General features: G+C 35.8%; 6 protein-coding genes across 9 annotated transcripts; 5 read left to right on the forward strand and 1 right to left on the reverse strand.

Annotated features, from left to right (window-relative positions):
• Positions 1–781: 781 nt before the first annotated feature.
• Positions 782–5,222, forward strand: LOC110410296 (calcineurin B-like protein 8). 3 transcript variants are annotated; one of them, XM_021419949.1, is made up of 9 exons: positions 782–1,046; positions 1,820–1,972; positions 2,939–3,021; positions 3,197–3,256; positions 3,350–3,458; positions 3,621–3,673; positions 4,273–4,353; positions 4,438–4,550; positions 4,858–5,222. In XM_021419949.1, the coding sequence occupies exons 2-9, from the start codon at positions 1,882–1,884 to the stop codon at positions 4,910–4,912; spliced, it is 645 nt and encodes a 214-aa protein (XP_021275624.1). In that variant the 5' UTR covers positions 782–1,046; positions 1,820–1,881; the 3' UTR covers positions 4,913–5,222. The 3 variants fall into 3 exon arrangements, with proteins under 3 accessions (XP_021275624.1, XP_021275608.1, XP_021275615.1); XM_021419933.1 differs by having other exon boundaries at positions 4,273–4,550; XM_021419940.1 differs by having other exon boundaries at positions 782–1,972; positions 4,273–4,550.
• Positions 5,223–6,049: 827 nt separating this feature from the next.
• Positions 6,050–8,071, forward strand: LOC110412664 (calcineurin B-like protein 4). 2 transcript variants are annotated; one of them, XM_021423262.2, is made up of 8 exons: positions 6,050–6,240; positions 6,338–6,420; positions 6,550–6,609; positions 6,688–6,796; positions 6,896–6,948; positions 7,071–7,151; positions 7,237–7,349; positions 7,795–8,071. In XM_021423262.2, the coding sequence occupies exons 1-8, from the start codon at positions 6,171–6,173 to the stop codon at positions 7,883–7,885; spliced, it is 660 nt and encodes a 219-aa protein (XP_021278937.1). In that variant the 5' UTR covers positions 6,050–6,170; the 3' UTR covers positions 7,886–8,071. The 2 variants fall into 2 exon arrangements, with proteins under 2 accessions (XP_021278937.1, XP_089639237.1); XM_089783111.1 differs by lacking the exon at positions 7,795–8,071 and having other exon boundaries at positions 7,237–7,353.
• A 7-nt stretch (positions 8,072–8,078) lies between these two features.
• LOC110412655 (SGNH hydrolase-type esterase superfamily protein) lies at positions 8,079–10,513 on the reverse strand. The gene is made up of 5 exons (XM_021423250.2): positions 10,126–10,513; positions 9,495–9,622; positions 8,896–9,135; positions 8,419–8,674; positions 8,079–8,319 (listed from the first exon to the last, which is right to left on the reverse strand). The coding sequence occupies exons 1-5, from the start codon at positions 10,490–10,492 to the stop codon at positions 8,087–8,089; spliced, it is 1,224 nt and encodes a 407-aa protein (XP_021278925.1). The 5' UTR covers positions 10,493–10,513; the 3' UTR covers positions 8,079–8,086.
• Positions 10,514–16,230: 5,717 nt separating this feature from the next.
• Positions 16,231–19,460, forward strand: LOC110417432 (phosphatidylinositol 4-kinase gamma-like protein). Its single transcript, XM_021429799.2, has 3 exons — positions 16,231–16,399; positions 16,741–18,101; positions 18,767–19,460. Exons 2-3 carry the CDS (start codon positions 16,743–16,745, stop codon positions 19,142–19,144), a joined length of 1,737 nt encoding a protein of 578 aa, XP_021285474.1. The 5' UTR covers positions 16,231–16,399; positions 16,741–16,742; the 3' UTR covers positions 19,145–19,460.
• Positions 19,461–20,758: 1,298 nt separating this feature from the next.
• LOC110416713 (uncharacterized) lies at positions 20,759–22,215 on the forward strand. The gene has a single exon (XM_021428777.2). The coding sequence runs from the start codon at positions 21,420–21,422 to the stop codon at positions 22,059–22,061; it is 642 nt and encodes a 213-aa protein (XP_021284452.1). The 5' UTR covers positions 20,759–21,419; the 3' UTR covers positions 22,062–22,215.
• A 1,909-nt stretch (positions 22,216–24,124) lies between these two features.
• On the forward strand, positions 24,125–25,528 carry LOC110428478 (uncharacterized). Its single transcript, XM_021444314.2, has 3 exons — positions 24,125–24,373; positions 24,494–24,676; positions 25,191–25,528. Exons 1-3 carry the CDS (start codon positions 24,263–24,265, stop codon positions 25,272–25,274), a joined length of 378 nt encoding a protein of 125 aa, XP_021299989.1. The 5' UTR covers positions 24,125–24,262; the 3' UTR covers positions 25,275–25,528.
• Positions 25,529–27,652: the final 2,124 nt, after the last annotated feature.

Genomic DNA, 27,652 nt, shown 5'->3' on the forward strand with positions numbered 1-27,652 from the left:
AGAGAGAGAGAGAATATGTAGTTGATATTTCAAAAGAAAAAATAATTTATGTAGTTGATTGAGCTGTTGAAACAAAAGTCAATGCCACTTTGCGTTCTAATTCTCCCAACAAATCTGATGCATTAAAATGGTCATAATTCATATAACTTTTATTTTATTAATCATATGTTTAGTTTAGTCAATCTAATGAGCAAAGCAACTCCATCCTCGTTGTTCAACACATTTACATCTCTAACTTGAACTTTAGATCGAATAATACCATATAATAACCACCTGTTTACATCTCTAATCTTCATTAAGCAAATGGCTTAACATGAAGCTAATAATCAAATAATTTTGAGACTAAAAGGCCCTCATTTCTTCTACTCTCATGGAAAAATTACCGGTCTAACGTAGAGAAGAAGATCTATGGAAAAGTCTAATGCTAATAGCTTGGATACGTAAGATTTCATGTGAAATATATAATTGCTTCTAAGAATTATTCTTCTAATATTTTAAAGTTGATGGGACTAATAATGAAATGATGATTATGTTCCACAAGTTCTAACAACAAACTTCTGATCGACGTGTCATGTGATTTTGGCTTTACTTGCATAGGAAGAAGAAGAAATTGTAACCTTTACCTCTATCTTAAAAGAACTGAACAACCAGTGCGAAAGAAATATTTGCTTTCACGGTATGGGGCAAGGGCCATCAGCCATGGTAGTTAACGCATTAAGGGTACAAAACTAACCGTATGGAATCGTACAATCATGTTAAGCTGGGGACGGACGAGGTTGGTGTCCACGTTTTTGTCTGATAAAAAAATGAAAAGCGAAGACTTTAAAAATATATATATTAAGTTCGAAAGAAACAGGGAAGATGAATCCGTCAGAAGCGCTGTCATCAGCCATTTATAAACTGCAAATTCAAGCACAACTAGGAAAAAGGAAGAAGCACAAAGCAAGTGGAGTACAGAGCTGGGCTCAACTAATGGAGTTCTGAAATCATCAAGCTTTTCTCTTCTTTCTTTTTTTTCGATTTTCAAGAAAAACACCGCCACCAAGGTCAACTCATGCACCTAATGAAACCTGTCTCGTCTCTTGTTAGCTCATCGTAAACAAGTTTGGCTTGATGTTTTACCTTCATATTTGCATGTGGGTGTCTTTGTTTTTGTCTGAAAACGAAGTGTTTAACTTTCTTCTTCTTGAATATGGAAGGAAATTCATCTGTTTGATTGATTATGAATTGATATAATATCTTACTTGCTTTTGTGTTTTCTGGGATGAATCCGTTTAACAGTTGGCACTGTTAAAAGCGTGGCTGCTTGGAAAGAATGGAACAGTTGTTGGTTGGAGGACAATTTTGCCGTGTTTTTTTTTTTTTCTCTTGGTTTGGGTCCTACAACTATAGTAGAAGCACTTTGATTGCAGCATCATTCTGTAAAACTAGTTATGTTGACTTCTAGCATGATGTCCTGTCTTCTTGGTATCTTGATTTCTTTTGGGCCCAGTTCCTTTTATTGTCTAAGATTTAGCTCAAGCAATTAAGAGGATCAAATTCTAATGCCCACTTCGCTCAATCGAGTTTATGAGACTTCGCTGCATTTTGTTTCTAACTCAATTTGGATTTTGGGCAAATCACAGTCAAATGATTTATTTCCATGGCATATCTTTCTCCAGACACTATTGAACGGTGGCTGTTTCATCGTGATTCATACATCATAGTAGTAGTATTTTTGAGAGAATATTCGTGGCAAAATGATGATGTGTATCCAGATAGTTTTGATTTATAAGTGTTACCTGTTGGATTGATGCAAAAATCCCTTTGGATGTGGCAGGTCTCATTGGGCAGCATTTTTTGCATGAACTCAATTGCATATAATCTTCTTTTGAATTAATCATGCGTGCTTTCAAGGCTTGTTTTTGCTTGAAGAAAGATAGACAGAAACCTGGGTATGAAGATCCTATCATTCTTGCTTCTGAAACACCTTGTAAGTTAGAAAGTGAAGAATGAACTTAGTCTTGGTGTTTCTACTTTATATGTTTTGCTCTTCTTTGTTGCAATTTGTATCAATCGGCACTAAGTTCTACATCTATGCCAAATGAATGAGGGAGAACTGTGGAAACAATAATAGAACAGTGTACTTGTAGAGACGTATAACTCTGCAGTAAACCTTTGATTTAGTTTTCCTGTTCACAGTAAAAAGGACATCTACCCTGCATATTCCACTTTCAGTTCATTCCTTATGAGGCTGGATGGAAGTTCACTTTTTCTCGTCATGGCCTGCATTTACACATACATACCTTGCATTTCTTACATACCTGTTGTCAGTTGAGAGAATATTAGTTGGGTAAGCCATACAACCAGCTCAAGTATCAAGTATTAGGTGAGGCTCAAAGTTTTACTCTTGGTTGGCTCAAGTTTCATACTAAACTTACTTCAATGGGGTCTTGCCTTGTCTATGCCAGCATTACCTTTGGGCAGATGCTTGGCCAATGTCACTGTTGAGTGATGACCACATGATTGCATCAATTAAGTTTTTCCGCTTCATACTGTCATGTACTTTCACTTTATGTTTGTGGCTATGCCCAATTGCCTATGATATTGCACCCATGAGGCCATTTTCTCAATGCTACACATAAGTTCCTGTTAGTGCTGCCAATGTTTATTGTGGCATCATTTTGCTATTGTTTGCCATAGCATAACTGCCTCATGAACATCATCTGTTGACTTTGGCCAGGTTCTGGCTTTTGAGGGGCCACCTTAGATCATAACCATGTCAAGAGCCTATAAGCAACTAGAGTTTATCTAACTATTCAGTATTAAGAAGTGGCTCTAATCCAATTGAATGTACTGCTGTATCAGCATATTGAATCATGCAGATTTCCAGGTATTAGTTTGTGTAATCTTTGCGGTTCACTTGTCTAAGTCTAGAGTATTTCTTATTATTTGACAGTTACTGTGAATGAAGTAGAAGCTTTGCATGATCTGTTCAAGAAGTTAAGCAGCACTATAATTGACGATGGTCTGATTCACAAGGTATATCCATTCCAGTTTGGTTCAGATATGTGATTTCTGTTTGTGGATTACTTTCCACTGTTGGAGGGGCACTCTGCAAGTCATAGCTTATTTTGAATTTGGAAAGATTAAAATGAGTTCTTGCACCGTTTTCTTTGACTTAAGTAGTAATTTCTCCAGCATGTTTTCTGAACAGGAGGAATTCCGGCTTGCACTTTTTCAAAACAGCAGTAAGCAGAATCTCTTTGCAGATAGGGTGAGCATCTTTTCATTCGTAATTATTTTGTTCCAGCATTTTTTATATGTTAATTCAGAGAAATTTCTCCAAACTGCATGGACTTTGTTGCAGATATTCGATTTATTTGATGTCAAATGTAATGGGGTTATCAAATTTGGAGAGTTTGTTCGGTCTTTAAGCATCTTCCATCCCAATGCTCCGGAATCAGATAAGATTGCATGTACGTAATACATATCAAAGATAAAATGTTATGATATCTTCCTTTTCTTCCTCCCGGGTGTTGTTTGCTATCAAGCCAATATTCTTTGGCATCGTAACACGTCTTTCAAGGCTCTTAGTCTTATCACTGGAAACTAAAGTCAGTAAATATATCTTCTTCCAGTCTTATTTAGATTGTACGACCTACGACAGACTGGCTATATTGAAATTGAAGAGGTAAGTACTTTGTAATTTTCTTCTTGTGATCATTGTTTGCTTAAGAATATTCAAAAATAACATCAATATCAATGATAAGTTCGTATCACACTCATTTTTATTAAAGTTGCTAGTCACATGTTATCTAGTGTTCCTGAACTGAATCCTGTCCTCCTCCAACCAGCTTATTATCACTATGAAATTGCTAGGTTTTGTTATGTTGGACTCAAGTTGGTGTTTTACTACCATAATGAGGGGTGAAAAGAATTCTTGATTATGTTTCACCATAAATTTCTTAAAAATATTAAAGAATGCTTTATCTTTTTGAAGGTTTTATGCATAGAATTGCAAATGAAGTGTTAGTTGCCAGGTTGGATATACTGTTTTTTTTCCAACAATGTTCTAATGTTTTCCAAAAGAATTAATGATGTATATCTTGTTCTGGTGTGAGGTCTTGTAGTGTAGCATATTATCCCTGCTTGAGGTGGTATATGCATCCTGTTTCCATTTTCATTATTCTAGAACCTCTATACGTTACTATTAATCTTCTTCCTTTTATCATTTATTAAGATTCTGATTGGTTATCTTATTCATTGTTTCTATGATTACCTAACTGGAAGCTGAAAGAGATGGTATTTGCTCTACTTAGTGAGTCAAATCTGGATCTTTCCGATGATGTAGTGGAATCAATTGTGGAAAAGGTATCAGACAATGTAAACTGTTTAATTTGTTGCATTTCTATCATTCTGCTTTCTGGATATTTGTATTTGGTCATGTTTGTGCAGACCATGAGGGAAGCAGATATGAAAGGAGATGGGAAGATTGATGAAGAAGAATGGAGGGAGTTCGTGAAAAAGAATCCATCTATCATAAGAAACATGACTCTTCCATATTTGAAGTGGGTTCTAAAGATCTTTCACCTCATCTTTTTACTACTAAGTTATTTTATAATCTAAATTTTTTGCTTCTTTTCATTACTTACAGTCCACACTAGTTAGTGAGCATGTAGTTTAACTAGGACCATCATTCGTATAATTTCTTGAAGGTGCAAAATTCCAATGTTAGGCATCTAATGAAGATTTACATTTTGTTACTCCATTAGCCCCTTGATAATTTAAGAGTAACTAATCAGTAAAAGTTTATATCAGTTTGGATGATGTATGCCATTAAATTCCTGATTTTCTACTTTGGAAATTATTTTCCAGGGAATTAACCCTCGCGTTTCCCAGCTTTGTACTGACCAGTGAAGTCCCAGATTAGGAGTAACAGATGAAGATGACACACTCAATCGAATTTTCTTTCAACATGCTACCAAGTTTGAGAAAAAACCTGCAATGGAGAAGTAGGATGTCTTTGTGGTTGCATTTGAAGGGGCATAAAAAGGATGGAAAGAGAGTAGAACCCCATAGTTGTCTGCAACTTTAAATAATACTCTCCTCGTGCATGCTTCAATCAAATATTTGATGTTGGACTTGTATATCTATAATTCACATTGTTTCTCTTCTTTTTGAACTGCAGTGACTGATTGTCGTTTTTTGTACTTGTATATCTATAATTCAAATGTGAAATGGAAACCTGTCATCTACTAACTCTGCAACTTGCAAGGGTGCTGGTCTTTTTCTTGTACCTATTGTCTATAAATGGAGCATAAAGCGAATATGCTGCTGCAGCCACCACAAATATGTTTTTATCTTTGATTTTCTCATTACCTTTCACCCATGGCCATATTACCAACAAGTAAACATATTTACTAATACAGTTTCAGGTTTCTACATTGTTCTGCAATGTGCATTCAGTTCACTTTGAATTGCATTCCATAAGAATATTTCTAGAAAGGAAACCTCTGAGGTTTTCCATTGTCAGTACTCAATTTCTTGCTACCATTCTTCCCAAAAACATGGCCAAAGTGCACTACTAAGCAATTCAAGTAATTCATGCCTCCCATTTTTTTTTCCTGTTCCTCTATGATTGGTCAAGGTCTAGCTTCAGATTTGCCAAACAGAATGGAACAGCACATACCCATTCATCCTCGCATAAATTAAGCCTATATTTAGAAGAATATCGGCTCTGAAATTATTTGATTAAGCTGTCAAAGGAATGAGCAAAGCTTTTCTCTTCCACCATATGAGCTGTTTGTATTGAACAATTCCATTCCGAGCAACATTCGGATGCCAAAAGAAGAACCAGATTCTGACTAAAAGTTGAAAGTACTGGCACATTAAGGAAAAACGCTGTCGAAGAAGGAAAGCTTGAGTCATTTTCAGCACTCTTTCAAACATTAGGAATAAAGATAAACGGCATGTAGACTCACATGTAAAAAGAAACAGTAATTATAGAAATTCTTGCAATTTAAATTCAAGATGTTCAATCAAGTCCTTAGGCCTTTTTCCACGTTCATGGAGGATACAAGGACAATAGCACAACAAGCTTTCTCAATTCTCTTTGCTGGTATATGATTGTCCTTCTCTAAGTTTGAGTAAATTATCAAACCTTAGGAGAAAAAAAGAAAGAACATTTGATGGGCTGCGCTTGCGTGAAGCAGCGGGTTGGATATGAAGACACAGCCATTCTTGCTGCTCAAACCTGCTGTAAGTAAGCTGCATCTTATCTCTATCTACTTGCTTTCATGTTGATATTTGCTTCGCGGATTTGAGTTTCACCAGTCGGTAACTTTCTATGTTGCAGTTAAAGAAACTGAAGTTAAAGCTTTGTATAAGCTGTTCAGAAAACTAAGCAGTTCTCTAGTCAATGATGGCTATCTAAGCAAGGTTAGTTTTATCTGCCACTCACCTAAACCTTTCAAAATTCATTAGGGTACTAATCCAGCGCCTTAATATTAGTTAGTCAGAGTTATTCACGTAAAGTATTGTTTCTAACTTTCAGTTTCAAGTGTACAGGAAGAGTTTCAGCTTGGCTTATTCGGAAACAGCAACAAGCAAAGTCTCTTTGCAGACAGGGTCACTTCTCTGCACTGCTGGTCCATTGCAGTCATTTTTCTGGAGACAACAATTAACAAATTCCTGATTTGATGACAGATCTTCCAGCTCTTTGACACCAACCATGATGGGTTTCTGGATTTTGGAGAGTTCATTCGATCTCTGAGCGTCTTTCACCCAGACGCTCCTCGCTCAGAAAAAGTTGGTTGTAAGAAATTCCTCTCCTTTGCATGTTTCTGAGTGTATGTCTGTATGCATGCAAGTGCACAGGTAAATTTATGAAAGCTTTGTTGCGTTTATGTTGCAGTTGCATTTCAATTATATGATATAGGGCAATCTGGCTTCATTGAACCTGAGGAGGTAAACAGCATAATTTGGATCCAATAGCTTTTTGTGGTCAAGTTAGCAGGCACCCTAAACCCCATACTTCATAACCATGAAAATTAGGCATTTAGGCTAATTTTTAAACTTTCTGGTAAAAGGTCAAGGAGATGATTTGGGCTCTTCTAGATGAGTCAGACTTGATTCTTTCTGATGATGATGTCGAAGTCATTATTGATAAGGTCAGGCTAGCAAAAAGATATAATGCATACTAGTTAATGCAGTAGCTCTATGATTCAGCCTAATTTTCACCTTTCATACTCGTAGACATTTGAAGATGCAGATTCAAAAAGAGATGGAAAGATCGATCTGGAAGAGTGGAAGGAATTCGTGGCTCGCAATCCAACTTTGCTGAAAAATATGACTGTCCCACATTTGAAGTAAGCTCCTCTCTTGCTGCTTTTATGTTTTTATGCAGAGAGCTGAATCATTATATGCTCTCAGCAATCTCTTTTACTTGAATTCCCAACTCTTTATATTAAGTTAATAACTGTGAATGCATTCACATCATCCTAGTGTCTTAATGAAGAACCAAGTGAGCAGGGATGAAAGAATTAATGAAACATCAACATTCTGTGGTATTCAGGAAGCTTTGCATTGGCCATTGTTCTATTAGCTTGATACAGAGCTTTTTACTTTTCTTAGCCTCCTAACCAAAAACAAGAACTTCAGTGTAGGAGCCGGATTCAACAGTTCATTAACAAAAATGTATACTTACATCCATAAACAAAGATATCTAGCTTTAGAATTTCTATTATACAGTACTAGTTCTATGATCACAGCAGATAAGAGCTAATTGACTATAAATGGGAATTTATGTTGCAGGGACATGACAACTGCTTTTCCCAGTTTTGTTCTGAGATCAGATATTGAAGATGATCCTTCTTTTGAGAACACTGGACTGAAACATGAATGAGATGTATTGTTATTCCATCATAAAGCAGTCAGAAATTAGCAGTGTCAAATCTTGACAATCCTAATAACAAATTTCTCAGTCAGACCGTAGAGATGCTACTGTCACTCTTAGTTTTGTTACTAATAGATGTAGCAGTTAAGAATGCTACCTGCTAGCAGAGGAATCAAATGTTTCAAGCATTGTTGAAGATTCTATCTTAGGTTACTCGGGCTTGGAGACAACCATTTTTTCCAAGTTCATGGGATAGCACATTTCTGTGTGCCGGCTGCTCCAAACATTGTCTGCAAGGATGGCATTCACTGCATCAGTTGGATGAAACTGGTCCCACCAGATGTGATTGGAAGCATCACGACATGCCATTTCTGGTGACATGCACATGATCCATCCTTTATATCTCCCTAGCCCACAGCAAGCATCAGCTGTAACTTTAAAATCTAAATGAGAGCGCACAACAGCATTAGATTTAGAGGTAGTTCAAGGATCTTGAATAAAATACAAAATACAAAAAAAAAAAAAGGGTCAGATGATCATACCATAACGCTTATGGTTCTGAATTATATCCATGGACCCTTGAAACACATCACAGAAAATTATGTGAGCATCAGGAAGCTCATGAAGAAGCTCCTCAGTCATGTATCTCATGACAAAGTTGAACTCCATAATCATGTCATTTATCTCTTCAATACACTCTCCCTTGTTGCTCTTGTACCGCCACAAGTAGTAAGGAGCACAACCAATGGGTGGTAACCCCATGATCACCAGTCTCCTAACATTTATGTTGTACAAGTTCTGTTTTACCAATATTTACAGGTCAGGGATTTCCCGGAGCCAAAATTGCTAGTAATGAATTAATTTTTTGACAATCGCAGAGTTGACAACTGGAATTGAGCATGAAAGTAAGGGAGCAACTAGAAGCTTAAGAACTTGGCGACTACAAGCTTATTTTGGCTAGATATAATGCCAACATCTGAACCAGTAAGTGAAAACAAAGAGAAGGCTGTGATAGTTACCTTTATTTCCTGCCTCATTGTAGATGCTAAGAACTGGTTGAAACCCCAAGGTAGGTATAGGTTTTGCACATTAGATACATTACGCAAATAGTAATGTATATAGTCATTTATCCCAATAGAAATGTAAAGCACCGAACTGGAAATGAGATCATTTGCTACATCCTCACCCAAGCTTAAAACAAACTGCTGGTAAGTATCCGTGAACTGCTGAATTTGGTGGGTGAATGAGATGTGCTGACCCTACATGAAGAACAGATGCTATGACAGCTTCAATCGACATCCAAGGACAGCCACACAGATCAAAGGCTTATGGTGACAGGTACATGAGTCCAAATATGGTTTTGAAAAAATAGAAATAAAATAAAACCATGAGAACTAGGGTCACAAGGCTCATGAGATCCTGGGATCTCTTGTACTCTATTTTCCCACTAACCATTTGCCACAAAGCAGGGGAGGTTTTGAGTCTGAATCACACATGATATACATCAGAACAGAACCACTTTTGACAAATTCAATCCAGATTTTAGTTCATAAAGTCAATGAATAACTCAAGCTAATATCCAGAAGAAGACTATTGACAGAAATAGTTCGAATCATACCAACTCTGATCCACTTGAGAATATAACGCCAGCAGAAGCAGATGCATAATTGACTCCATGAAGCATATCCTCGAGCTCTCCATCTTGTCCAAGATAACTCGGCACAAAGGGAAGTCCAAGATGCAATGCTGATCAAAATTAATCAATACCCAAAGAGGAATAAAGAAAATGAAAATCGGAATTTTATATCCAATCCAGTGTCACCCAACACCTAAAAGAAGATAGAAATCCATATTCCAGTACTATTCTTAGTTGAATTCAGTCCCCAGAGAAAATCATTACCTAAGAACAAAAGGGAATCAAATAATGGAACCCAACAAGACAATGAAGAACAGAATCAAGAAAACAAAAGATTGCGACCACCAAGTTCAAAATGCCATGAAACACCTCACATTCTTGATGACTAAAACAGGGAAGCATTACGAAATGAAAAACCAAAGAAACTAATTCTAACACATATTTTCATTTTCTTGAAAACAACTCTCAACAGAAAAGCAAACAAGAGTTAGATTTTCAATTTTGTTTTCTCTTCCTCCACTCTCTCTTTCTCTTAGAAACCAAAAAGAAACACAAATGCCAAAGAAGTGAACAAGAACAAGAATGAATAAAGAACACGGTTTTCAGTTTCTACCGAGATAATCAACTGGGATTCTTCCATTGCAGAAGCGTCCAGTGGGCTGATGGGTGTCGAAATCTCGACCATAAGGAGGGCGGTCAGCACGTGCAAAGGTACCAAGAAAGTTGTTGTTGCCGCAGTCAACGGTTGAGTCCCCAATAATGAATAGTGCAGGGACCAGAGGGGAAGAAACTGCAGGACTTGCTGGCGATAACAATGGAGTCGGAGAGGCTGAAGAAGAAGGTGGCCTTGAGGGGTTATCAACAATGGAGATTTGATTTGAGGAAAAGTTGAAGAGCTCTTGAGGGAATCGGAGAGCTTTCGAGTGTGACAAGAAGGTGGAGATAAGAAAAAGGATGGCAACAATAATATTGGTCACCATTTTTGGGTTTCACAAGTGAGAAAAGAGATTTCGACTGGCTTTGTCGTTTCAAGAGAGAAAAAAACCCAGAGGGAGGGAGTTGGTTAGTAATTGGCGGGTAAAGAAGTTAGTTGAATGCGTGAAAAGACCAAACCAACCTCCCTACAAAGATATATCTCGCTTCTTTTACTTTTATGCAGTGAGCACCGCCCCACATAGGATCTCTCGAAGCCCAGGCTCATATGTGAAATGCTTTGGACCTATTGTCCAAATCCATGTACATCCCAAGAAAAGTAATGTTCGTTTGGGTTTACTCTGTCCCCGATGCTTGAATTTCGGTCCAACATCAAGCCCTACTTCTGTGTTTTCGGCTGTATGTGATTAATGAAGGATTTTCAAATTTACAATCAGAATTTTGATGAATAGCCAAAATAGAAAAAAAAAAAAAAGAGAGTAACTTTAAATTTTGATAATTCTTACTTTTACTTTTACTATTTCAAAAAAATATATATTAAAAACTATAATACTTGAAAAAATTAATAAACTATTTTTAAAAAATTAAATAAATTTTTATTCTCTTATTGTGTTTAATTTCAACATGATAAAATAAATAAATAAATACTTATATAATTTTTTTAAAATATTAAAATAAGGAGCATTATTTAAAAAAACAAGCCTAAATATATATAATTGTTTTGACTGTTTATTTCATTTTCGGTCACCCTTGCAAACCGAACACTTGGAAAATCCAAGAGAAGCAAAGTTTGCGTGTCACATCCAATTACAAAGCGCCACATTTGTACGACAGCTTTGCCGTCCTTAACGGTAGCAACGGCTATACGGGCGCGTCATCTGATGTTTTCTCAGATCGACACGTGTCTGAGAGTATCTTGTTCCACGAAGCCAAAAGAAAATCCAAACTTTGAGTGTGTCTGGGCGGTGGCTTTGAGGTTTTTTTAATCGAAGTAGCCATGGGAAGATGGAAAAATAATAATAACAGTACACCACTCCACTTTCTTTCTTCCTTTTTTTTGTTTTTTTTTTTTAATTTTGGGGATTCCACCCTAATACTAATTGAACCGTTTATCTAATTAAAGTGTTTTTCGATGATTTTAAGTATAAGAGTATATTTGGTTTAATTTTTTTTTATTTTAAAAGTTAATATGAAATTTTTATAAAAAATAATAATTTTTAAAATTAAGTTAAAATTATTTGATAAATTTATTTTTAAAATTTTTTATATTTAAAAAAAAAGAAACAAAAACTCTTCATTGGAACTTTTCTTGAAGTTATTTTTTAAAAAAATTAAAAAAATTACTTTTTTAAAAAAAATTAAAATTTATATTTGATTTGATTTTTACTTTTTTAAAAATAAATAAATTAAAAAAAATCAAGTCAAACAAATACTAAATTGTTAACTATAAATAATGTTTTAAGATCAAATATAAGATAATTTTCTCTATCTTTTTTTTAAAGTAAGTTTGGTCGCAAAGCAACTAATTAAATTATAATGATTTTAATTAAATATAGAAATCAGACATAAGAGCAAGTCACGTAATGTATTACTATATGAAGAGGATAAAGGGGGAATGAAGATGGTATTAGGTAATTAACTTGTTAATCTATGACAAACCATTTCAGTCATTCATAATTGATAACCGCACGTCGTATTCCATACCCCACAAAGGAATGGGTCGGTATGGCAACTATTGACCTACTAGCTAACTTAATACTATAATTTTTTTAAAAAAAATTAATACACTTGTCTTCTCTTTTATTTTTAAACAAGAATTTGATCAATATTTTTTATACCTACACATGGGTTGTGGGATCTCTACCTTACATGGAAGAATAATAATAGTCCTCAAAGGCTCAAACCACTTTTCCTTGTATGGTATTGCCTTCTATCAACTTTAAATCAAAATCTTTCTTTTTTATTTATCTTATCATTCATCTCAAATAATGTAGCCACTAAAGAGAGAAGGCCCACTTCCGCTTTTTACATAATAATTCATGATGATGAATCATAATGCAGTTTTCTATGTTCTGGGCAGCTAAATCTGCCCAATGCCTTTTCTTTTTTGTGTGTGTGGTTTAAACTTTAAAGCCAAATCTCATTACATTGGAACTCTCTTTCGGTGCATGTACTTGAAACGATTCTTTTGAGGGAACCTTCCTTACCTGTTGCCACCATCTCAGCTTTGCTAGCTCAAGGCAAAACACAGCCATCATTAACTTCATGGCCGAGACTCAACAATTCCCCCAATTAAAATTTTGCTGCCCCTGTGCCCCCCTGCCTGCCTGCTCTAGCTTTTATTGCTTAAAGTTCCTTTCTTCATACTTTAATCTATTTTAAACAGTCAGAATGTAATGTATAATCAAAATCTACAGGGATTTCTCATTATAAAAGAAGATTTCTTGATTCCCTTGTGAACGAGAAGACAAAGGAGTTTTGGCAATGGACGAAACAAGGCTGTTGGTCTAGAAAGTGATTTGAAATTGTTCTGAAAATAGGGCAAATCAAGGGAGAGAGAGAGAGAGTGGTCTTTATTGTAAGATGTGTTACTTAGAGACAGAATAATGCAAGAAACGACAAATTGACTGAGTACTTTTACAGATTTGTAAGAAGAAATTGGGACCCTTTTTCGAGTGCAACGGCGATGAACTTGGACCTTGCACCTAAAGCTTCCTCAAGCACACAAACAAAGGAGAGATTGATAGGGATGTGAACCCTGGTAGAGATGGTTGACAAAAAAAAGAAATGAATTATTTTTATTAATCAATTACTATTATTATATGTTCGTTCTTTTGATTAGAGGATAAACTTTATTCTCAGCTTTTAAGAGCCATACACGTGTGGTTTTTATTTAGTACAAACAGATAAAAATTGATTAAATACTCAATTTGAGATCAAAATTTTTAAATTTTTGTTAATTTAAAATCAAATATTTCAATTATAATAATTAAAAATTTAATCTTTTTTATTTTTTAAAATTAAATATTAAAACGAGAGGTGTTTAATTTATGCCACAACATCGATGCTAACTTGTCGTGTAAGATACGAAAATTAATTTTATAAAAAAAAAATCTTTTCCATAAAGTTAAAACAATTCAAATTATGACATGATATATAATAATTTTTTCATTATGACGTGTAATAATTAAATTTTTAGAATACGACATGTAACAACTAAATGTTTAACATTATATATAACAATTACATTTTTTAACATGACGTGTAATAATTACATTTTTAATATAACATGTAACAATTACATTTTTTAACATGACATGTAATAACTAAATTTTTAACATAATACATAATAATTAAATCTTCAATATAACATGTAATAACTATATTTTTCAACCTAATGTGTAACAATTAAATCTTCAACATAACATATGACAATTACATTTTTTCAATATGAGGTATAACAAAATTTTTTTAACATAATAATATATAATATTATATTTTTTAACATGACATTAATAATATTTTTTCTAAAAAACATAAGGAGAATCAAAGTAATATTCAAGAAGAAAAGGACACAAAGAGCACCCAATGATCAAATTCTACAAATCAATGAAGAGTTGCCTTTAGAAAAAACAAGACTCCTTCTGCCCCAAAAAACAAAAAGAGATCCCCTTCTTAGTATACATCCCCAACCCATTAACCTCCTAAAAGAACCTTCAAGGTTTGTTCCTATCGTCAAGTTTTTGTGTTCCGACAAGGGACAATTGTCTTCCTTAAACAGCTGTTTCCTTTCTTACTTGTATGGATTTTCTTTTGCAAAATCAATTTTATGCCAATGAGGGTCTCCAGCAATTTCAGTTTGAAACTAATATTGGCTTAACGTTGTGAGGATAATAAAATTTATTTAAAAAAATATTTTTCAACATGCCATATCATTAGTTTACGTAATTATTCTATAGCGTGTAATACACGCTCAATCCATTTATCGATTTAACCCTTAATTATAAAAAATCGAAAATATTTAATCATTGATTATTATAATTGAAATGTTTAACCTTCAATTAAAAAAGTGTCAAAACGTTTAGCATCAATTTGAACATGTAACCAACAAAAATTTTATGCGAATATTTTATCCATAATTTTTTATTTAATCTTTTCTCACATGATTTTTTGTGAATTTTTTTTTGCAATTAGCACTTTATGACTATTTGTTTTTCAATTAATAATTATTGGATAATTAAAGGTATTTTTATTTCATTTGTTTATATTTAAAAGTACTTTTATAATTTTATTGGACAAAATTAATAGTCTAACTCTTTGTGATAATAAAAATAATCCGTCAGGTCCTAATTGAAAAATAAATACAAATCATGTGAGAAAAATTGCAACACAAAAAAAGGTAAGTGAAATTTATCCAAAATATGTATGAGTCATAAATACGAATTTGAGAGTAATGGCGTACATACATTAATCACAAGTCTTAAGGGAAACTAGACATTTGTACTAGAAACTACCTTTGTACATAAGATTAGCTTTAAATCAATCCGTGCCATAAAACCAACTTAATTGATGCAATTAACAGGTGAATGTACGAATATTTGCCTATTATGAACAATACTTTGATTAATTATTAAGTTTTCTGTTTTGTTTTTTTAATATGTATGAAACAACTTCAAGCTAAATACATAATGCATGCACTTGAAACTACATCAATGCATTGGCCACTTTGAATTGTATTCACACAATAGATATTCTTTAGGCAAATTCATCAACTCTAAACAAGAAAAAAAAATGGAAAATGCAAGATTTTTAGAGGAAACGTTAAGCTTACAACAAAGTGTACAGAGGTCATGTGCAATCTCCACTTTCCGGTCCACGTTCCAACTTCCACGGCAATTTTCCGTTACTTTTAGGGACGTTAACAACTCAATACCAGGACGATGGCCATTTCTGGAAAGCCAAATGATTGCTCTCCGGATGACTGAATTGCCCTTCATTTCAATCACTCCAATATTTATGTCATTTGTTTTAATAAAATGAAATTACCTGGATTTTTTTGAATAAAAATTTTACATAAAATATATATATGTCATTCTTTATTTAATTGAACTTGTTTATTTAATTGTAATCTGATACATAAAACATATAAATTATGCACAAAATGTTTAATAATCCATTTCAGAAAAATTTAAATAATTAAAAAATTGTTAATATTAATATTTTTAGTTGATGGCATCTTAAAAAACCGTCCATGTGGCTTCCTTTTACTTGAGAGTTAAGAAATCACTAAAATGGATAACTTAATTGCGGAATCAAAGGGCATCCAACTCGTTTTGTCTCCATTTGGAATAAAAATTATATTTTAATTATCTAATTGTTCAAGAATTTCACTATGAGGTAAATTATCAAGTATTACTCATTGCAATAACATCACTTTCTTAACTTAATTATGAACACTTCGGTTTCAAGGGAAAAGATGTCGCGTTGAAATCGAGTAATCCCCCTTTAATCACAATTACACCCATCAAATTGCCAACTAATTCTTTGCTAATTTATCGGCATTAATTTCCACCCACTCATAATTTAATTATCCAAGCCCCTTCGGCGAACTTACCTGAGTAAATTACGCAAATTGTCAATGGCATTTCGGTAAACTCAGCACCTCCGCTCCTCCTCTGAACTTGCTCAAACGACCGTTACTGACAGTCTAACGGCGTGGGTTTATAATTTAAAACACGGCCCCGTTATAGTCGTTGGGTCAAAGCTTATATAAAGCCAACGGCTACATTACCGTTCCTCCTCCACTCTCTTTCGCTCTCTTCTTCTCTCTCTTATCGTCGACGACATCCTTTTTTGTATCGGAGCAGAGAAAATCGGCGAAAAGATCGCGCAACTAGAAACGGAAAAAGCCCCAATATCGGGAAAAAAAATGACGAGTCGTGTTAATTAATCGGGTAGGTGGATCGCCACCTCCACAGATTTTGTTTTTGTCAATTTAAAAAGCTTTCATTTTTGAACATTCGCTCTCGATTCTTTTCGTCTGGTGAAGAATCCACTGTCTCTTGTAACCAAGTTTGCGATTTAATTACCTTTGTGAAACAAAACAAAACAAATTTGCAGCTATGCCCCAGTCTCTGTGACTGCCATTGCAGAGATTGAGAGATAGAAAAATTATTCATCTCTTTTCAATTTCGTCCCCCCCTTTTTCTCATTCATGTTTTAGACTTAGGCAACAGAAAATAGCCTTAATTTCCTAATTATTTGCAAAAAATTAAAAGAAGAACAATATTTGCAGAAATGTCTGTTGCCGATGTTGCTTTGAGTCCTGTTCGTCAAGAGGCGATTCGCTCCCCTGGTTATTGCAATAACCAGCCGAGTGAGTCGATCTTGGTTTACCTTTCGGTTGCCGGTTCGGTGATTCCAATGCGAGTTTTGGAGTCGGACTCGATAGCCTCCGTTAAGCTTCGGATCCAGACATGCAAAGGCTTTGTAGTGAAGAAACAGAAGCTTGTTTTCGGAGGCAGAGAATTGGCTCGTAACGATTCCCTTGTTAAAGACTACGGCGTGAAAGGTGGGAATGTTTTGCATTTAGTTTTAAAGCTTTCCGATCTTTTGCTTATCACTGTACGGACTACTTGTGGGAAAGAATTTGAATTGCATGTTGATAGGTATAGAAATGTTGGGTATTTGAAGCAAAGGATAGCAAGAAAAGGGAAGGGTTTTGTAGATGTTGATGAACAAGAAATATTTTGTAACGGGGAAAAAGTCGATGACCAAAGGCTTATTGATGATTTATGTAAAGATAACGATGCTGTCATCCATTTGTTGGTTCAGAAATCAGCCAAAGTTCGAGCTAAGCCTGTGGAGAGAGACTTGGAACTCTCGGTTGTCGCTGAGAGTGATGTAGATGAGAGGAGAGGGAGTGTAGGAGGAGAGACAAACCAATCCGAGGGACTTCAGATTTTGACAAAGGAGCCAATTTTTAGAGATTTCTGGTTGGAACCGGTTACTGTTAATCCTAAGGTGAAATTGCCTTCTTTTATGTGGGACATGATACATTCGACGTTCGATGGTTTGGAGATTGGGAATCAGCCAATTAGATCATCTGAAGGGACTGGAGGGACTTATTTTATGCAAGATAAATTGGGGCTTGATTATGTTTCCATTTTTAAGCCAATTGATGAGGAGCCAATGGCTGTGAACAACCCACAGGGGTTACCTGTATCAACGAATGGTGAAGGGTTGAAAAAGGGTACAAGGGTTGGAGAGGGAGCAGTGAGAGAAGTGGCTGCTTATATCTTGGATCATCCAAAGAGTGGACCTCGATCTTCGTCAGGTGAGATGATGGGGTTTGCTGGTGTACCCCCTACCTGCATGGTTCAGTGCTTGCACAAAGGATTTAACCATCCGAAGGGGTACGAATGTGCACCTGAGGATGTTAAGGTTGGGTCGTTACAGATGTTTATGAAGAACTCTGGGAGTTGCGAGGACATGGGTCCTGGGGGTTTCCCTGTGGAAGAAGTGCACAAGATCAGCGTGTTCGATATAAGAATGGCAAATGCTGATAGACATGCTGGGAATATTCTGATTGGCAAAGGGGAGGATGGCCAGACCATGCTTATTCCAATTGATCATGGCTATTGCCTGCCTGAGAATGTAAGTGTGGTTTTATCATTCCAATAATGCCATGTTTGGTTTTTAAAAGTTATATTTTTTTTCAAGTTTTTGCACTCTACTCCTATATGGGAATTATGACTTGAAATTAAATCTGTTAGCTTCTAGTAATTTCTTTCATTCAAAGTTAATATCAACAGGTGGCACATGACTCGAAGTTCAATCAGTTAGCATCAATATCCATGTCATTTCTTTCGTGCAATATTGTTTCTGATTAAACCTGTTTCTTTGATATCAGATAAGATCAATATGGTGTAATATTAGGTAATGTTTATTTATACGTGTGAATCCTTTAGAAAATTGTGGAAATCATATATGGATCCTAACTTATTCAATTATTTGGGAAAAAGCAAAAACTAATGCTCAGATTGGTCACAGTTTAGTTCTTGTGTAAACATTTTCTATGGATTCTGCTTTAATGTCTATGCACTTAACTCTTAAGGGTGCAGTTAGTATATCTATCTCTTGATCAACTAATGCTCATCCCCACTTTTTGGGGGCAATTATTGTATTTCATCATCACATGCAGATTTTGTTTCATATCTAGCACAACAAACTTGTATGGATTGACATATCACCATCTTACCAGAAGGAGAAACAGATCATTTCAATTTCTGAACTAATTTCTTTTGGCTCTATGTTTACAGTTTGAGGATTGCACATTTGATTGGCTTTACTGGCCACAATCACGACAGCCTTACTCTGCAGACACCATTGACTATATAAAGTCACTCGATGCTGAACAAGATATTGCACTTCTGAAATTTTATGGGTGGGATGTTCCTGTTGAGTGTGCTCGCACACTCCGTATCTCTACCATGTTATTGAAAAAAGGGGCTGAGAGAGCGCTCACTCCCTTCGCCATTGGAAGCATCATGTGCAGAGAAACTGTGAACAAGGAATCTGTGATTGAGCAGATTGTTCGTGAAGCTCAGGATTCCTTACTTCCAGGCATGAGTGAAGCAGCATTTATTGAAACTGTCTCTCAAGTCATGGACTCTTGGCTTGACAAGCTCACAAATTGACACAACCCCAGTTCATGGTACATATTTGTACGTATTCACTGAATGATGAGTCCATTTTTGTATGGACCGCAGACTATGCGAATGTAGGTGGCTTATCTTCTTTTATATGAGCCGGAAGCTTTCGTTTTTTCCTTCTTTTACTCTGTCCAAGTTATTACTTGATCGTGTATCAGTATATTGAACAGAGTCAAAGATAATGAATAATATGTATTCTGCTAAGATTTTACATAGATCGCAGGATTCTAGCTCAAAAAGAGCTAATAAGCCTTGTATATAGCTGTTTTAATCTAAAAATTTAGATTTGGGAGGTGTGTAACACTGATTGTTATGGCCAACTAAGGTAACCAGAACGTTCGGTATCTTTCAGGGGGAAGCTGGAAGCAAATGAAATACAAAATGTTAAGACTGTTTTGTATCATGCAAATATTCTAAACCAACTTTCAATTTTTTGTTACATTCTTTTATTAAGACCTGGATTTGGACCTGGTATTTTGTGGAATTCCTGCCGAGGGTTCTGCAAGGTAAACTACTACTGGGCCACGATCAGCTTCGTCCATTGTCTAATGACACAGCCTATTCTGAGAGACAATGAAGCTGGCCTGCAAAAGCCTTATATCGGAAGAAGACATAGCAGATTTCCTACTCAGCTGCCCAGACATGCAAGCGGGTTACTGAACTAAAGTATTTTATATGGATTTGAAACCTTCAACTTCTTTTGAACTTGACAAATTCAGGAGAGAAGCTGGCGGCAATCGGCAATCCACTAATGAGTCAATTTCTGCTACCTTGCCTGGCAAAAACGAAACAAATTTGGCTTACATTATTACATAGCGTCTAGGGCAAATTTAGATTGAATGAGAATGTAACGGTATATATAGCCAATACAATTCCAAGCAAGGGGTGGCGCTGGCATCCTGGTCCATAGCCATAAAGCCACAAATCCTAGCATGGGAACGCCTTTATGGGATGGTGGTTCATAAATGAAAGAAAATCCAGGCACGTCAAAATGCTTACACTGGACTCATGAGGCATTCTTTTAATAATAAAAATAAAAACAAATTGCATGTGATGATCATCTGTTACTGTTACTGCAGGTGGAAAGTTCATCATCTCCCTGGTGAAAGACCGCACTAAGTGGCTGCAGCCAGAAACCACTCTCCATGACTCCATCGATCCATCATCATCTTGGCCAAGATATTGGAGCATTCCTGGCTCAGTTGGCATCTCAATTATTGCAAGTTTGGCAATTTCCCCATCATCTGCCCACCACTGACATGAACTTCCTTTTTCACTGTCAGGGTACTGATTTGTCTCCTAACAAAGAGGGGCTACTTCAGTTTCCCCACTTTTCCCGCCATTTTTTTTTCACATCATCTTGGAAGAAAATATAGTTTTGCTTGTTGACAAGTAATACCGGTGTGAGCATATGGAAAGGAATCGAGATCTCTTACCCAAAGATTTTCTTTTGACCGCTGCGTAAAGGAAAGAAGACACTAGTAAGCTTTTAACTTTTCTAACTCTTACCCTTTTTTTTTTGGCCTTTTGCAGTGTGATCATGCTAATGTTATTTACAAAATCATCATCATAGCAAGCATAGCAACGCGCATGACCCAAGAAATCAAACCTCCCAAAATATAGAGAACAAGCCAAAGAAAAGGTGAGATCTAAGTCTGAAGTAACCCCATAGTCAAAAAAGAGAAAGAGCCTGCAAGGAGACTTTCCCCAGCAAACAAGAAGTTGTAAAAAAATTGCTAGCCTCATGGCCTCATCTGCTTATCCATTCTTACCTCACAAAACCATTCTCCTCCTCTTAAAACTCACAGACCCCACATTTTCTCCTCCTCCTCCTCCTCCTCCTCTTATGCCCTTTTTTCTTTTTCTTCTTATATTGTTCTTAATTGTCCACTTTTCTTTCGGTTGATCTTTGATTCTTCCCAAAACATCAGAGACCCAAAAGTCTAAGCTTGAAAACATCCAACAACTACTACATCTCCTCAATAAAAGACAAAACCCCAAAACGAAAACAGCCCAAAACAGAAATTAAAAGGACAAAACTATTGAAAGTCTTTACTCTCACATCACTTACACCACTTTCCCTTCTCCTTAAAAGCACTCTTTCCCCACATCCAAACACCCCTTATCTCCAGCAATCCATTTTATCTTTTCAGCCTTTTCCATTCTCCCTTGAGATCACTCCAAGAAAACAGTTAAACAAAATAAATACATTTATTTACCGAAACCCCCCCAAAAGAAGAAGAAAAGAAAAGAAGAAATCATGGTGAAGCCCCAAAGGCCACCATCTGGCCGTACAAATCTAGCTTCATGCATTGTAGCAACAATTTTCTTGATCTTCGTTGTGATAATAGTGCTCATTGTTTACTTCACCGTTTTTAAACCTACAGACCCGAAGATCTCCGTTAACGCCGTCCAGCTTCCGTCGTTCTCCATCGGTAACAACTCTGTTAGCTTCACTTTTTCCCAATACGTCACGGTTAAAAACCCTAACCGAGCTGCTTTCTCCCACTACGACAGCACTATCCAGCTTCTCTACTCGGGTTCTCAAGTAGGGTTCATGTTCATACCCGCTGGTAAGATCGAGGCGGGTCGGACCCAGTACATGGCTGCCACTTTCGCCGTTCAGTCATTTCCCTTGGCGGCACTGAATGAGGCGTCGGCGGCGACGATGACAATTCCCACTCCGACGACGACGACGACGGGACCCATTGGGTTGGTTGGTGGGTTTGGCGGGAGCAATAATGGGTATCGAGTTGGGCCCACGATGGAGATTGAGTCTCGGATGGAGATGGCGGGTCGGGTTCGGGTTCTGCATTTCTTCACCCATCACGTGGATGCTAAATCTGGGTGTAGAATCACCATTTCTGTGAGTGATGGATCTGTGTTAGGGTTTCACTGCTAATTTTTTTCCATTTTTCTACGTTTGGTTCATGTAATTTTAGATTTTTAGCTTTTTCTTACTAAAAATTTTCAGTTTTGGAGGATTTGGTGATTTGGGTATTAAATTTTTTATACCCAATTTGTTGAAAAAACTGTAAAAATAGAATTTTTTTTCCCCTTTTGTTGCAAGTAAGCTCTTTTAGTATAAAGAACAAAGTTTTGAGCTTAATTTGTCAATTATTAAGTAAGTTTTAAGTGTAAGCAAAGAAGCTTTGTGTAGTGTAGAACTTTTTCTGTTCAGTGTGATTAACTGAAGAGTAAGTAAAGAATGATGCTTCATTGCTTGTTGGTTGCAACCATGAGGCTGAAACCGGAACTTAATTTTTTGGGGGTTTGGTCCAACAGCGAAGCAAGGTCAGTGAATAATGAGCTGGAAAGCAGCGTAAAATGCGGCTGGTTTTTCCTTCTGCTTTTCTTTTTGTCCTGTCAAGTGAGACTCCAGTTGAGAAAGAGGACGTCGTCGTTTTAAACTGAATCAGTCGCAGCCTTGCAGACTGCAGAGGTTGGGATCATCACCGGTGAATTTAATTGTCCCAGATTCTGGTGAAAACAGAAAACGGAGCGGTAAGAAGGAGAAATAGTGGTACCCGCGAGTAAGAAAATTTGCGGGAGTTCTTAACGTGGGTGGGACCCAAGACAGCAGCAGGACACTGAAATCATCATTGAGTGTCCACTAACCTCGAAACTCGAGTTTTTTGCTTTTTTGACTTTGTTTTTGGTAATTAAAACCTCCCCACGTTCTTTTGATGACCATTTTCTACTGTCCCTTTTTTTATGAGTAAATTTAATTGGTCCTAATGCGGGATTAGAGGACAGCACGGTAATTGCCGAGGAGTAAGGGGTTAAAGTTAAAGCTAAATCGAGCTATGTTTAGACATTTAAATATAACTTTCTCGATATTATAATGTAGTATTGATATTTTATAATATAATATGATTATTTGTAATATGATGAAAATTAATGGAATTATAAAAGATTTTATATAATTTTAAATATATTTTATATATTATATATTATATTTAATTTTTTAAAAAAATAATATAAATTTTATTGGCATTCACTGTTTACCATTTAATAGAGAATAGTTATTAAAAATATTAAAAAGATATTTTTCAAAATATATAAACATTATAATTTATAAAATATTTTTAACAAAATAATAAATTTAAATACAGAATGTATTGTAATTTAATTATTTTAATTTTAAATTAAAATCATTTTACATTTATATTATAATATAATTTAATTAAATATATTACAAAAAATAAATTTCCATTTCTATCGTACCAAATGTTGCCTAACAGTTTAACAAAGTTTGAGTTTGAATGTAAGAAATGGGCTTTGCTTGCAGTATCACTGCAATACACGACTATGTTCTCTGCCCTTTTCCAGTTCTCCCTCCTCACTTATGTCTGTTGGGCCACGTCAGTCGACCTCAAATTTGAAAGAAATGAGGGAGGGAGACCAGATGCTAATCTTTGGTTTGATCTCTAGCACCTGACGAATTTCATTCCCAGAGTTTAGCCTCCAAGCTCTCATAGGACAAGTGGCAGCACACTTTTTTGTCACATAAGCAAGTGTTGTTGTGGCTCTACTCTAGAAGAAAAGAAAGCAAAAGCTCAAGCAAAGTGTTATTGTGCCTCCCCGCCCCCAACACTTTACATAGAAAACGAGATTAGTTTGCAGGAAGAAAGGCGCAGCTTCTCTCCGTCGATGTTTCAATTCAATCCCTGCTGGCAAACAATCAAAGTGTAGGCAACAAATTTTAAGTAGCTTCCTTAAAGGATGTTAGTGGGAGAGAAGAGGAAGGCACTATGACATGATATGAAAAAAATCATTTGGACTGGTAACGAAATCAAAGGTGTTGAAAGACAAGTAACCCAATTCCTACGTGTTTTTCACAAGATAGTTAAAAGGGCGAGAGATCTCGTATTGAAGACAATCTAGTATCCATTTTTCCTTAACCCGACAGCAACAGGGACCAATGGGTGGAAGGACTTATCATTGGTCCAATTGATACTAACGACCCTCGTGGCAGTCAGTGAGAGTTCAAAACGTCAAGGACCCTCGCCCTCCATCGGCCCCACCCACGGCGCGCGCTTCTCTCCTAAAAACCACCCCTTTGATTGTTTATTACATAAGGAAAATCCGGGAAATTATCAAATGAAACAAGGAGCTAAGCTAACGAGTCAGATGAACAACAGACGTGAACTAAATCCAGATCAAAGAAGAGCAAAGAATGAGGGTGATCGGCGACGTCGCCGAGAGCATACAGTACACACGATTTTATACTATGAATTTTCTTTTTTGTTTTCCTATGATTTATAATCTTTTCTAGTTGATTACTACTATTTACTAGTCTAGTTTGTTTCTACTCTTAATTTGCAATTGAAGGTGGAGTTTCAGAGACTGCAGATGGCGGAGGCCGAGTTACAGGCCTTATTGGAGACGCAAAGAAGCGAGAATAGGAATTTAAGAGAGAAGAATGAAAGGCTGAACGCTATGTTGTCAAATCTCATGAACATGATACATCAACTACGTGAAGAGAGACGGCAACAACGAGAAACCATGGAGATGGTACTGTCTTCTTCTTCTTGTATTTGGTAGAAATGCTTTTATACTCTTTCTTTAGGTTAATTACAGTATGGAAATTGCAATACCAAGTTACCAAAAATGCCTTTGAATTTTCAAGATTTCCATTGAGAGACCTGGAGAGGACCTTATGATTTCTATCTTTAACCTATCATGTAGTAATAAGACGAATCTTACTTTTGAAAATGAAAAAGACCCCTATAATTAATCATGCAGCCCTTTCTGTTGCATTCTTTGTGTTCGGTTAAGAATAGTCTTTGATTGCCTATCATCATAGATATATATATGCTTTGATTGCAATGTCTTTTCTTAAGGATGTCAAGACCCGAGAGTTTTTGGAGAACATTGAACCCAAAACCCCTTGTCCTTCTTAACTGCTCTTTACCTTGATGTTTATTTCTTTAACTCTCTCGAGTTGCAGGAGATGTGCACTTCATTGATCTTCTTATTCTGGAATCTAGAACTCACTATTCTTTCAGTCCCGTTTATTTGTTTGCAGGTTGACTCATGGATTCAATTTGATAGAGTTCCAAGTCCCAATGAAGATGGTGCAAGTAATGAGGCTACTACTCGAGGGAATTAAAAAGCGCTCTTACCAGCTAGCTTTTAATTCTCTCCAATGCGCTTAGATGATATGATCCCCTTCATGCTTTTACCACAGTGCATACTTTATGAACTTGGTAGTCCTTAAATAGCTATGAAAGCAATTTTATCCTTGCAGTATCGTGCTAGTCTTTGCGTATCCAGCACTTGTTAAGAGTTGGGTTTCCTTCTGTAGAAAGACCAATCTTTGTGTTTGTAGCATTTGTTAAAGAGTTGCATTTCCTTTGGCAGAAAGACTGCATGTCCTAGAGTGACAATAGACTCTTTAGCATGTGAAAATTTGAGCTGTTTAGAGTAGCAACATATTTTGACTTCCTATAATTTGACCAGAGAATTGGCTGCAATCAATCAGTTTGAGATGACACTGAAACAATACATGTTTCTATGTTTTCCTTAATCTACAGCAACGGAAACCACTAATGGATTCCTCTAATGGTACATATACAACATAAATCAGGACAAGCACAAACTATTTATACTTGTAAAGATTGCACTTCAAGTGTAGTTCAGGTCTCCACCACTGGTGAATCCCATGGGCTTGCTTGAAATCTTGTGCAGGAGTTAGATTCACTGTCAAATTTGCTGAAGGAAGCAGATGCAGTGGTTCTGCAGCTTCTGCACCCCTTCCCACGACACTCATAAATAGACCTCGTAATGAAAGCTGCGTTGCTAACCTATCGATAGCCCCAGCCCCAATCTCTTCCATGATCAGAAGTGGTCAGCAGGATTCACAAATAAACATGGGATCTACGCAGACAAAGCAGCAAATGGATCTTTGGACCCACTCCTTAAACTGTTACCCTTTGTGGCAAGAGCAAGTCCAGCTGTGACGACACTGCCAGCAAATCGAAGTCCACGTTTCACTTTCTTATCTGTAATTCTCTTCAATTGGGGCGGATAAGAAATCTCAAACTTTTTTCTTAAGTAACCGATATTGGTAGAAAGGAAACCCAAAAGATTTGCATTGTGGTTTTAAATGTGTTCTTGGCATTCATAGCAAATTTGGAAGGTATTTTTTTGACTGATTATATGTAGATTTACCTTTGTGTATGGGATTTGTGTTCTTTGGTCTTCATGTATACAGACGCCATTTTAGTTCAAGCTATGCAAAGGGCAATTCAAAGGATCCATCCTCTCTCGAAAACTCCATGCCTCAAAAACCTCTCTTATAGTATTCCAAAATGTAATTGTTTAATGCATTAGTTTATTCTTTTATCTAGATTTGTGTTCTTAAGTACTTTTTTTTTTTATGTAAAGTTTTGGTCATGCTTAATTTAATTCTGTCTATTATACATTCTGGACTATTTTGTTCATGAGGAGTACATGACCTCCACCTAGGACATAATTGCTAAGAGATTGGGCTTTATATTGGTCTTTAGAGATCTAGTGTGGATTCCTTTTACATTTAGTATCCAGCGTTGGTGGCGTTTGAATAACAAAGTGGAGCTGACATCCGCTGCAATAGCAGATTGTTCTGTTTCTTTGATCGGTTATCTTGCATTTAGAGGAGCTAATAAGCAAAAGCATACATCCAAAAAGAATCCCGAAGCACTTATATGGGGTAAGAACCTTGGGGATTTGTTGCTGGCATTGTCCTTCAGTTTACCTTGTGGAATAGGTTCCCTTATTCTCTACTTCTACCCTATTTATCTTTCATTCTGTTGGTATGGAGAGATGAAGGCCGCTGTGCAGAGAACAACAAAGAAAGAAAACCCATTATTTTCCCTACCTTCAATTTCATATTCAAGATCAGTTGATTTTCCTTTTTTGGATTCTCCCTCTTCGGTTGAAGATTTTTTTTCATTCTCTCTTAATCATTTTTCTAAAATTCTTAATTGTATTTTTGTTAATTTCATTTAATTTTTAATTTAGGGTTAAGGTTTTTTTAAAAAAATTTCTTTGTTAAATTCATGTGGAGAGTTAGCATTTTTTTATTAGGTAAATGTTTGCCATGTCAGCAATATGGCACATCATCTTTAATAGTGTTATGTTAGTTTGGGTCAAATGACACGTCAACATATTTAATGATCAAATTTAAAAATGTTAAAGTTAAAATATTAAAATTAATAAAATATAAAGATTCAATTCACACAAATTATTATATATGGATTAAATTTATGTCTTTTACATAGTATAGGGATTAATTATATAATTTAACAAAAAAAATATTTTAGTTATTTATATTACTTGATAATGTATTCAAATTTTTAGGATGAAATGTTATTTCAAAAATTAATGAATTCGTTTAAAACTTTGATTAAAACTTTAAAAAGGAGGATATTTTAACTTTTTTTTATGGTAAAGTGTAAATTAATTGATCCTAGTGCAGGCTTAGAAGACAGCAGGGTAGTTGCCGAG

The sequence above is a fragment of the Theobroma umbraticum genome, unplaced genomic scaffold (genome assembly GCF_002168275.2).
Source record: "Theobroma umbraticum cultivar Fairchild unplaced genomic scaffold, ASM216827v3 scaffold_30.0, whole genome shotgun sequence".
NCBI classification, from domain to species: domain Eukaryota; kingdom Viridiplantae; phylum Streptophyta; class Magnoliopsida; order Malvales; family Malvaceae; genus Theobroma; species Theobroma umbraticum.

Bases quoted from the DNA above. Each gene is read 5' to 3' on its own strand.
- LOC110412664 (XM_021423262.2), top strand. From the start codon at position 6,171: ATGGGCTGCGCTTGCGTGAAGCAGCGGGTTGGATATGAAGACACAGCC. The intron at 6,241-6,337 runs GTAAGTAAGCTG...TCTATGTTGCAG, and splicing joins TCTTGCTGCTCAAACCTGCT to TTAAAGAAACTGAAGTTAAA. The intron at 6,797-6,895 runs GTAAGAAATTCC...TTTATGTTGCAG, and splicing joins TCGCTCAGAAAAAGTTGGTT to TTGCATTTCAATTATATGAT.
- LOC110410296 (XM_021419940.1), top strand. From the start codon at position 1,882: ATGCGTGCTTTCAAGGCTTGTTTTTGCTTGAAGAAAGATAGACAGAAA. The intron at 3,257-3,349 runs GTGAGCATCTTT...ACTTTGTTGCAG, and splicing joins AGAATCTCTTTGCAGATAGG to ATATTCGATTTATTTGATGT. The intron at 3,674-4,272 runs GTAAGTACTTTG...CCTAACTGGAAG, and splicing joins GCTATATTGAAATTGAAGAG to CTGAAAGAGATGGTATTTGC.
- LOC110428478 (XM_021444314.2), top strand. From the start codon at position 24,263: ATGAAACAAGGAGCTAAGCTAACGAGTCAGATGAACAACAGACGTGAA. The intron at 24,374-24,493 runs GTACACACGATT...TTGCAATTGAAG, and splicing joins GACGTCGCCGAGAGCATACA to GTGGAGTTTCAGAGACTGCA. The intron at 24,677-25,190 runs GTACTGTCTTCT...ATTTGTTTGCAG, and splicing joins AACGAGAAACCATGGAGATG to GTTGACTCATGGATTCAATT.
- LOC110416713 (XM_021428777.2), top strand. From the start codon at position 21,420: ATGGTGAAGCCCCAAAGGCCACCATCTGGCCGTACAAATCTAGCTTCA.
- LOC110412655 (XM_021423250.2), bottom strand. From the start codon at position 10,492: ATGGTGACCAATATTATTGTTGCCATCCTTTTTCTTATCTCCACCTTC. The intron at 9,136-9,494 runs GTATGATTCGAA...TTCTTCATGTAG, and splicing joins TCTCAAGTGGATCAGAGTTG to GGTCAGCACATCTCATTCAC. The intron at 8,320-8,418 runs GTATGATCATCT...GCTCTCATTTAG, and splicing joins TCAGAACCATAAGCGTTATG to ATTTTAAAGTTACAGCTGAT.
- LOC110417432 (XM_021429799.2), top strand. From the start codon at position 16,743: ATGTCTGTTGCCGATGTTGCTTTGAGTCCTGTTCGTCAAGAGGCGATT. The intron at 18,102-18,766 runs GTAAGTGTGGTT...CTATGTTTACAG, and splicing joins GCTATTGCCTGCCTGAGAAT to TTTGAGGATTGCACATTTGA.